The following is an 11202-nucleotide window of genomic DNA, read 5'->3' on the forward strand; positions in this document are numbered from 1 at the left end:
TTTTTTTTTTTTTTTTTTTTTTTTTTTTTTTTTTTTTTTTGCCTTCAATTGATTGAATTGTTCATGTTGATATCATCAGACTTCCCACCAAGAAGGCAACAATGTAAACCAACAAAATATCTAGGCTAATATTCAATCCTCCCATCCTAAGCACATCTACCTTTAGGGTAGTTCAAGTTACCTAACATTACTTAGGTAGCGTATTATAATGCTCTATAACTTTGTATATGAATTATTATTTGGTTCGAAATTTTTAGATATTCAAGATAAAATTTAGTTATTGTTTGAGTTTAATTACAAAAAGACAAAAATGTCATTTTTAGGTTTTAAGATTTTTTTTTTTTTTTTTAGATAAGCCCTTCAAAAAAGCTATGGCTATAGATTAAGGATGAGCCTCGACCCTTTTCAAATTCGAGATATAAATCAAATCCACCATGTGAATTCACATTACCTTTCCTAGTAAGTGTAGCTTTCTTCTTTAATGACTAATGCTACCTGCCAAATAATTTGTAAATAGTTGACTAGTCTAATTATGGAGTTTTAGGCTTATCTTTTTTAAAATAGTCTTTTTTTTTGTGTAAGGGCATCCCCAATAGTTGGGGATTTTGAGAAGTTTTTACAGGTGTGACTAGAAAAGAAATTATGGAAGGGGAGGGAAAAAAGAAAAGGAAAAAAAAACAAAATCAAGATCTGAAAAAATAAATAAATATAGATTTACGCACCCTGGCAAGCGCGAGAGTTGCTCCTCATGCATTGTGAGTCGCCACTTCACTGTAAAAAACCTCATATTTGCTAGAAAACCTCGCCCCTTCTCTCTCTTCACACTCTCTCCTCCATATTATCTTTCTTTTTCTCAAAAATCGTGATAAATCACTATTGGGGATAGCCTGAGTGTGTACCTGAGAATAGACTGGTTAGCAAAAAACCTAAGCATCCTGTCCAGCATGACTGGTGCCTTAGGGTTTTGAGTGGGAAGACAGTTTGCAATTTCTTTAGCACCTTTTTTCCATATGGGAGTGCAATCGGGTGCCACTAGACTACAAGGACTAGGCAAGTTGTGGTGGGTTTTAGAGATTGGTATTAAAAAAAAAAAAAAAAAAAAAAAAAAAAAAAAAAAAAAACCACTTGGTGATGCTCTAATATTCCGTGAACATTTTCTCCCATGTTTGACATTCTACATCCACCTACTTCTTAACAAAAGTGTGGATTAGTGCTAGTCATCGATCTAATAGATAAAAAAGATAATATAACATAGCTATCAACTTTGAGGAGTCCCGGCCCCCACTTATGAATAATTAATTAGTTTTGTTGTGTATTTTGAATTTGAGGTTTCTCCTCCTTTCAATTTAAATATATATTTAAAAATTCATTTTCTAACTACTCGGTTCCACCAGTGATTAAGGGAATATCAAATTTAATTTGATGCCCTTGATGAATATGATGTTAGGTCGTTAGGATACTTGGAGACAATGCAAGCCAGCATTACACAAAATCCACCACCCACATATACAACAACATTATTGATTTCCTCGAAACCTTAATGTGTATGATATATTCCACAAGTTTAGCTTCTTGATGCTAATAATATGTGTTGCTTAAAATCGTTTGTATAATACTATTTAGTTAAAACCTAATATTATTTCATCCTAATCGTATGTCCCGTGTAAGATCGTTTTACGTGAGACATGTATAATGTTTTTAATTATAATATAATATTTTATATGAATTTTTTTTAAAAAAAATTAAACAAAATACATTTTATTTTAGTTTAAAGTATAATACATTCTCACGTGAGACGTTCTTATAATCTTATACAACACTACTGATAAGTTAAAACAAGAATAAAAATACATTAATCAAGAATTGAATGATTAAAATTTAGCATGTGGATTACATCCATTTTCAAACAAATAAGTTGTGGTGTGAATCTCCAAACAATTTTTATTTTTTTTTATTTTTTAAAGAATGACAATGCATGATATGATAATCCTAGGAATTAGGATATGCTTCATAATATATGTTTAAATTTGCTCTCTATAAAAATAACGATCCACACTTAACAAATAAAAGTTAGCATGTATGTAAATTGGTTTAATAATCTCAACAATCTATTAAGTAGCATACTAGCATGTGAAGTTCAAACTAAAATTAATCATACCTTACTAATCGTATCTATATATATTATATTTGGCTTAGCTTGACGAGTTTTCTTGGACTTGAGCCGATAATGTTGTTAGGATCAAATAGGAAATATGGGCTAGAGTGTGGCATGAGCTGCTTCAAGATGCATGCAAAGGTTGTGAAAGTTGCCTTGCTTTACATGGGAATAGGCCAAGACATTAGGATTTGTAGTAAGGTTGATACCTGAATTGTGGGAGCCTAATATATGAGGGAGTCATTTCCATTTTTTATCCTACTATTATTGGGGCATTGCCAATTTTAGTCCACTTCATTAATTTTTGCTACATTACGGCCAGTCTTATTTAGTTCTTGCCATTTTTAGTCTACCGTTAAAATTTTTGTCAAATAACCGTCCAAAATAGGGATATTTTTGTCTTTTCATGCTTTGATCATCTCCTTTACCCCTTGCAATGGTCTTCCTTACACATTTTCATCCAATGAAGGTCCGGCGAAAGCCATGGCTTTGTAATGGGGCTCACATGGCTTCCGCCGGACCTCTTCATTGGATGAAAATGTGTAAGGAAAACCACTGCAAAGGGTCAAGGAGATGACCAAAGCATGAAAAGACAAAAAATACCCCTATTTAGGACGACCATTTGACGAAAATTTTAATGGTGGACTAAAAGTGGTAAGAACTAAATAAGACTGGCCGTAATGTGGCAAAAATTAATGAAGTGGACTAAAATTGGCAATGCCCCAATAACAGTAGGACTAAAAATGGAAATGAAATTTCTCGAAAATTGCATTAGTGTTTTATATTTTAGAAATGTTTCTTCTCATAAATTTATAAAAACTCCATAAAATATTTTAAGGTCATTTCATAACTTTAAACAAATTTTACAATGCATTTTCTTAAAAAAAACAAAAACAAAAACAAAAACAAAATTAGTATTTAAAAAAAACAAAAAAAAAACATGATCCATAAACCAACAAATCTAATTGGTAAATTAACTGGTGAACCTCTTCCTACCAAAATATGAATTAGTCCAAATAAATAAAAAATAAAACAATGAATTTCTAGTCAATTGGACAAGCATAAAAAAAAAAAATTACGGGCAATGACATTTTATGAAACTATAGGAGAAAATGAGCATGTGGTTTTTTTTTTCTTTTCTTTTTTTTTTTAACAAAACAGCTATTTTATACTAACCAAAACCAAATTATGCTGTGGACCTAGGTCCACCTTGCGCAAGGTGGACCCGAGTCCAAAACTACGTCGTTTTTGTCTTTTTTTTTTTTTTTAATTAGTAAACATATTGCTGAATATAGATTGTCCAAAAATGTGTGAATGTAGAGGTTTCAAAGTGTGAATGTAGAGTATAGAAATCGTGAATGTAGATTTATGATTGTGTGAATGTAGAGTTGCCCAGAAATGTGTGAATGTGGAGGTTTCAAATTGTGAATATGGAGTATAGAAATCGTGAATGTAGAGTTATGCATGTGTGAATCTGTAATAGAGTTAAGAAGTTCTAGCAACTTGTAGCCCTGTAATGTGTGAATGTGGAGTTCTCAAGTTGTGAATCTGGAGTATAGGACCTGTGAATATAGAGTTTTGAATGTGTGAATGTGGAGTTTACAAATTGTGAATGTAGAGTATAGTGTATGTGAATGTAGACCCGGGTCCACGACATAACAACCCCCAAATCAAGTACATGGCCCAAAAGTAACCCTCAACCATTCTGGGCATAATGCCTTACATGAACTTTGCACAAGACCTAATACAAATCAAGTCTAGCTAATACAAAGGAACCAATTACCTTCAAGATCAAAATGGTCCTATCAAAAGTCCACCATCACCTGCAGCTTTGTGTACATTCCTACTAGCTCCCTTCCCTTCACACACATAGTCCAAACACACATAGTCCAAAAAATTGAATGAACATTGCCCCATACTAGGTGTGGGACTGATGCCCTCCTTAACTCCTCTAAGCACAAAGTGTCCTCACCCTTAAGGCGCCTTCCAACTCCCCCCTGCACAGAGCCCTGTGTTTTGATCAAGGGGGAGCCATCTGGATGACTCCTTAAGCAATGAGACGCACCCTTAATGTGGTTTATTGATTTTCAATGTTGTTTGGGACTTGCAACGAGTTGAGTTGTGGGTTATTTACCATGTCCTATATTTACCATAGAATTGAATATGATGCATAAGAACATGCACATGAATGGTTCTTTCACGGTTTTTTAGAGTATTAAAGCCAACATGGAAGAGAGAGAAGATAAGACAGAGAAGAAAGGGTTTCATCTGCAAAATAGAGTTATTAGAATAGTAAAAATGCATTGAAAACAGATGAAGTTGTGTGCGTCTCGTGCACAACAGATGCCTAAACAGGCACTTGAAGCTTTATTTTTTTAGCAGTTCGTCTTTTTGTTTTACTGACACAATATCGGCCTTTTGTTTTTTTTTTTTCTTTTTCTCTTATTTCTTGCCCAAACTCTCTCTCTCCTATATGACACATTAAAAACTGTGCAAAATGTGAATTGATATTGATGCTCTAAGGATGTAGTATTGAAAAGTGATTCAAAAGTGGTTATTGAAAAGCTAAATCAAGGGAGCAACTAAAAAAACTACTTTCTTCCACATTGTAAGAGCACCATTATCAATGGTTTTTTTAGGGGATAATGTCAGATTTTTGCCATGTTGGAAGGAGAGAGGAGAGGAGAGAGAGTGAGAAGGGATCATCTATAAGTTGGGGTGCATAGCACAGTAATTTTGGGAGCAATCTGACACACACATGTTCCTGCTGTGCGCGTTATGTGTGCAGTGCACGCGCCCGGTGGGCGCGTTAGGCGCGCCTGACAGGACTGAATTTAATTTTTTTTTTGAAAATTAGTTTTGTTTTTCTTTTTTCCTTTCTTCCTATTTTCTCTTTCCTACTCACACTTACAAAAACTCCTTAAATACCGCTGATGGATTTAATTACCCGAGGTGTTCCGAATTATTAAATCCAATAATTAAGAATGAATAATTGATATGAAAATGTAATAGCAAAATGATAATATCATTAAGTCATGGAGACAAATTATATTGATAATTCGTGTTAGGACGAATACAAGAAGTGTGTAGTGCTATTACAATAATCGTTTACACAAAGTATGATGAAGGTGTCTTGTAATGCTAAGACAATGGCCTTTTATACAAGGAAATCCCAACCAAATTGGGCTAAATTCGCGGATGGCCACAAGACTAAGTCGAGACCCATGTAGTGGACCCGCGAGACTAAGTCAAGCTAAGGCCCACCATTGTGGGCCTCGAATTATGCACTTCCGAACCCCAGGTATCTATTATATTGGGCCGTTTCTAATATATCCATCAACCGCCGAATAAACTCCATTGATAAGGATGCTATTCAAGAACTCATGATTGGAGATATCATATCGCTTATATCCATAAGCATCCATAAATCAAGACCTTTGTTTTTCTTTCCCCAAAAAACCCATCCCACGTCAACAAAAAATTATATTCTTTTCTCTTGTACTGTTCCAACTTCCAAACACTCACCAAAATTCATTAGTGGTTATTCTAAGAATGCAAATTATTAGATTAATTGGCTTGCGACAAATGTCCACTCTAATCTGTTCGTATTACATGTTTGGCAATTGGCATATCCCCACCAAATTTGTAATTATGTGCTTGTTTTTGTATTTTTAGATCTATTAAAAAAAGTAAATTTTAATTAATTTTTTTTTAAAAAAAAGAGAAAAGAAAATAAAAGAAAAAACTCTTAATTCCAAAAAGATTGTGTTTGGCCTTCTATGGCCCCACGCTCGAAAGCCGAACATCTCAGCCTTCAGAAAAATTCGGAGAACAAAAGAATTTCACTCTTTTCTTGTATGTATGGAAGAAGAAGAAGAGGACTTCGTCGATCGAGTTCAACTGGGTTAACGATACGTATGCGGCTTGCAGAGAGACGTTGAGAGGGAGATGGGGAAGGGCCGGTTCTCGCTGCGGCGGAGGAAGAAAGCGGCGCCGGCGCCGCCGGGGACGCCGCCGAGGCCGACTCGTGCAGTGGAGCAAGCCTCCGGCAACAGCGCCGGGAGTTTGGTCGCGTCGAGCGCGGGGACGAGCAAGCCCGGGAAGAAGAAGGCGGTTGGGGCCAGGCTGTGGATGAGGTTTGACGGGACGGGGCAATCGGAGCTGATGGAGTGCGATAAGAACTCTATCATCAAGCGCGCCTCAATTCCTGCTAGAGACTTAAGGATCCTCGGTCCTATATTCTCTCACTCCTCCAGTATCCTTGGTACTCTCTCTCTCTCTATAAATACAATGTGTTTGCATATTTTGATCCAGTGCTTGCTATGAATTTGGTGATGCATGCTTTCCGCGAATGAATTCCTGCAATTCTATATGCAAAGTTGATTAGGTAGGGTTTGATGCTTTACCTACGTAAGAATCTCATAACCAAATTAGTTATGCCATATGGAGCCATTGCTATTGGTCTGTTAGATACAGAACTCATGAATGCACTGATTTCTGTTTCTTTTCTGTAATAATTGTTTATGTATATAACTACTTCTTTATAATATCACTGTGCTTAGGATGAATTAGAAGAGTTGTTTTTGATTCATGCAGCTAGGGAGAAGGCTATGGTTATTAACTTAGAGTTTGTAAGAGCTATAATAACTGCTGAAGAACTTTTGTTGCTTGATCCTCTGCGTCAAGAGGTTCTTCCGTTTATTGATCAGCTGAGGCACCAACTGCCGCAGAAGAGTGCTTTAAAGACGAGTGGGAGAAATGCTGTACAAGATGAGGATTTGCAATTTCCAAATGATGGAAAATGGCTGCAAGTGCCAGAAGCTGTTGAAGGGTTGCAGGAAGAACTTCCATTTGAGTTCCAGGTGCTGGAGGTTGCATTAGAGGTTGTCTGTACGTATCTCGACTCTAGTGTGGCAGAACTCGAGAGAGATGCTTACCCTGTTCTTGATGAACTTGCCAGGAGTGTTAGCACGAGGAACCTTGAGCACGTCAGAAGTTTAAAAAGTAACCTTACCCGATTGTTAGCACGGGTACAAAAGGTATGCTTTTGTTTGTCTTTTTCTTTTGCGGATGAAATATAAATATATTGAGTCTTTGTTCACATGGTTGTTAAACAACGTTGAAAATGGTGGTGACTGAAGGATATTTGAACCTTGCATTTCTGGCCTGGCCTTTCATTTGGATGTTGCATTTTTAACTTCTGAAAGCTGCATTTCTACTTCTTGACATTCAACAATCCAGATAGTTTGAACTTAAATTAAGATAGAAGTTCCTTTTTTACTTTATTTAGTTTGTTTTGTTTCTCTAATTGGTGCTTAGGACTAAGAAGCAGAAAACTTCTTCCATTGAAACATTTGAGAAATATGGTATATGGTGTTTGTGTTGATTGTAGTAGTTTTTCAGGAATATGCCTATGATCTTGACCATTTTGAAATTGAAAAAAAAAAATGCTCTCATAAAGTGTTGTTGAATCATTCCTTTGCATTGCGATAAAAGTAATAAATGGCGTATTGACCGTATGCTATAGTTAAGCTATTAGAACGCAACAGGTGTAGTATATGTTCTGTGGTTTGATTCACTTCAATTATGCTAGTATCACGTGAGGTAGTTCTGTTGTGTACAGGATTCTGTCCTGGACCATAATCATGTATCAGAGATTTCTGTTGTATAATTTCAAAACCATTAGTACATTCTCTTCTGACTTTACCCCAGCGTATTGACCGTATGCTATAGTTAAGCTATTAGAACGCAACAGGTGTAGTATATGTTCTGTGGTTTGATTCACTTCAATTCATGCTAGTATCGCGTGAGGTAGTTCTGTTGTGTACAGGATTCTGTCCTGGACCATAATCATGTATCAGAGATTTCTGTTGTATAATTTCAAAACCATTAGTACATTCTCTTCTGACTTTACCCCAGTGTGATCTCTTCAGACCTAAGGTGGTCGTGAGTTAAAAATCTCTTATTTCTCTACACTACCAAAAAAACTGTCACCATGTGAGACACACTTCATGGCAACTTCTCATGATCTTGATTGGTGAATTATCTAGATATGAAGAGTTTGCATATTGCTAATGTGAATGTGTCACTTTAGCTTTTATATTTGATGTTAATTGCGGTAGTATTTCTGGTGGTAGGTGAGAGATGAAATCGAACACCTTTTAGATGATAACGAAGACATGGCCCAGTTGTACTTGACTAGGAAATGGGTCCAGAATCAACAACCTGAAGCTCTATTATCGGGAACTACTGGCTCAAATTCAATTAACCCAGTCGTGCCTAATCTTCGAAGGCTTAGTTCCATCAGAAGTGGAAGCTTTGGTAGCAACTATTTAAATGATGATGTGGAAGATCTTGAGATGTTGCTGGAGGCTTACTTCATGCAGTTGGAAGGCACCCGCAATAAGATATTATCTGTAAGTAGTTCTACTTGTTGCTTTCTAATGTTCTTGGCTATCTAGCAGCAATAGTTATGTAGTTCTCTGTAATTATTATTATCTCAGGTCCGCGAGTACATAGATGACACAGAGGACTACGTCAACATCCAGCTGGACAATCAACGAAACGAACTGATTCAACTACAGCTGATACTGACCATCGCATCATTTGCCATAGCTGTGGAGACCTTGGTCGCGGGTTGGTTTGGCATGAACATCCCTTGTGTTCTATACAATATGCAAGGCATATTTTGGCCATTCGTTGGCGGTATGACAGCTGCTTGTATAATTCTCTTCTTTATCATGCTAGGCTACGCGAGATGGAAGAAGCTTCTCGGCTCATAAACGCCTCCTCACACGCTTAGTTCCACGTTATCATCACTTTCCTGTCATGAAATCATGATAGCTTCAAAGCAAACAAGTTATGTTATTTCATGTGAAATTGTATTTATCCCCACAATCACTTCCATCATTCCATGTGCAACTTGACAGCCTAACATTCCATATTTTTTCCATTCTTGAATCAATATTATTATGAAGTTTTGCAAAAAGTGCGAGTGTTAAAGGTGGTTGTTGCGGGAAGGTGGCTGGACAGGGAGACATACATTACAATCTGAGTGACAATGACAGACAAAAGATACAGGCAGACAATACAATGAGGATGTGAATGAGTTCAAGAAATGCCCAGTGATGAAAGGGTCCCATTTCCCCTATAACATATGGGTGAAGATAAAGTGCCAGCTTTCCTTTGTATCTCCACTTGGACACTTGTTTGTTGTTTTCTTGGGGAATTTTTTCTTTTTTAAATTTCTGCCTCGTAAAAGTAAAACTTTTATACACAGAAACTTGTAAAGGTCCTATATGAAGTTGTCTCACATGACGTTTTAGAGTTAATTTTCGCTTTTTTGTCTTAACTTTATAGATGACAGTTCATTTTTAATCATTTTCTTTCAAAACATCCCCTTTAGTTCTAGTATATTTCACCTGTTGCAAAAATTGGCTGCCTAAGCGCTAGGTGTCCCTAGGTTGAGGTGACTTTCTCTTTAGGTAGCCGACTGTTTAGCGCCTAACTCGGTCGACTTGGCCGAATTCGGCTGAGTTAGTCGAGTTAACTCGACTGAGTCAGTTTTGTTATTTTTTTTAATTATATTTATATATATTTTTATTTATTTATTTATTTAAATAAGAGATGTAAGTGGTATATATATAATATAAAATATGACGTACACTCACACATAAGAACTATTTGTTTGTATTTATAGGCCGGCGCCTAGGCGTCGTCTAGGCACTAGACGTTAGTCTACCACCCAATTAGCGCCTACTGCAACCATGGTGTTTTTGTGGCATAACTATTTTTGCCTTCCGTTAACAAAACCATTTAAATGTCTATAAATACAAGGGTATTTCGGTCTTCAATTATGATTTTTTTCAAAAAAATAAAAATAAAATATGTTGAGTCAACCACTTTGTATAATACGGAGTAAAATATTAATGTGTTTAATAACATTTCAACAGTTTTGTTGACGGATGACCAAAAACGGTTCTGCCATAATAATATTAGGACCAAACGAATGTTATAACAAAAAATCTATGACCAAAAATAAGAATTTGGTATAATATATAAGATTGCAAAAGATTATTGATTGAAGTAGCATTTTGAGGGGTAAGGATAATAGCTACTGGTGAAAATTCGAACAAAATATAAACTTGTATCAAACGAGTTTGTACCATTACACATTAGTAGTCCTTTACGCATATATTAAACTCCTTTAATTTAAATCAATAACAAATAAATACTTTAAATTCTAAAACTTTTAAAAAGAAAGGGGCATTTTTAGGCATATGGAAGAATCTGAGGGGTGAGATTGTGAAAAGCATAAATTATCAAGAACATATCGTTTCAACGATCAGAAGTAGATACACAAACAGAAAGCCAACCAGAAGAAAGCATGAGAAGAAGAATAATAATAAAGAGAAAAGGGGGAATTAAAAAAATTAAACACCATTTAGCTTTTGGATTCAGCTTTAAATTTCTGTGTTTTCCTCCTTGAATCGTTTTGTGAAGATCGTAATCGCTACAAGGTTAGCATTTGATCCAGCATCGAATCTCTGTTGTGTTTATATTTGCGTTTCTCTGATTATATGTTTCCAATGGTTTGATTTCTGGGAAAATGTGGTTGTAGGAGGAAGGGTTTGTAGAAATTTTTATATCTGTTTTTTTTTTTTAGCCATGGAAGTGTAATAATAATAATAAATTTGAATGATTTCAATTTGAATTTGAAATGGAGATTTGTGAAGAAGGTAACATAATTCTTCTTTCGTGTTGTGCTTTTGCATGTCTTAATGTGATGAATAATTAGGATGTTGCGAGGAATATGAATAGTCTGGAGGAGAATCTGTTTATGCTGAGATGAGATTATACATGATGGTTTTGAATGGCTTTAGCTATGTGGAACTTTTGTTTGATTGTTTTACATCAAATGATAGGCATATTGAAATGGATAGATTCTGTCCCAGTCTTTTCAATTTATTCTTCTGCAATACTGTTTTTGGTTGTGTTTGTTGTTGGATGGTGGTGGGGGTGGGTGGGGGGGGGGGTAAGGGTAATAG

General features: G+C 35.7%; 2 protein-coding genes and 1 pseudogene across 4 annotated transcripts in view; all 3 read left to right on the plus strand.

Moving 5' to 3' along the window:
- LOC116027221 (sterol 3-beta-glucosyltransferase UGT80B1) overlaps positions 1–11202 on the plus strand; it is a 713221-nt gene that overhangs the window by 136939 nt on the left and 565080 nt on the right. The window lies entirely within an intron of this gene.
- LOC116027311 (magnesium transporter MRS2-4-like) lies at positions 5936–9506 on the plus strand. 2 transcript variants are annotated; one of them, XM_031268875.1, is made up of 5 exons: positions 5936–6419; positions 6752–7194; positions 8293–8571; positions 8659–8791; positions 8903–9506. In XM_031268875.1, the coding sequence occupies exons 1-5, from the start codon at positions 6104–6106 to the stop codon at positions 8935–8937; spliced, it is 1206 nt and encodes a 401-aa protein (XP_031124735.1). In that variant the 5' UTR covers positions 5936–6103; the 3' UTR covers positions 8938–9506. The 2 variants fall into 2 exon arrangements, with proteins under 2 accessions (XP_031124735.1, XP_031124727.1); XM_031268867.1 differs by having other exon boundaries at positions 5937–6419; positions 8659–9506.
- The window catches only part of LOC116027323, a 4827-nt pseudogene continuing 4118 nt past the window's right edge, over positions 10494–11202 (plus strand).

Source organism: Ipomoea triloba, chromosome 1 (genome assembly GCF_003576645.1).
Source record: "Ipomoea triloba cultivar NCNSP0323 chromosome 1, ASM357664v1".
NCBI classification, from domain to species: domain Eukaryota; kingdom Viridiplantae; phylum Streptophyta; class Magnoliopsida; order Solanales; family Convolvulaceae; genus Ipomoea; species Ipomoea triloba.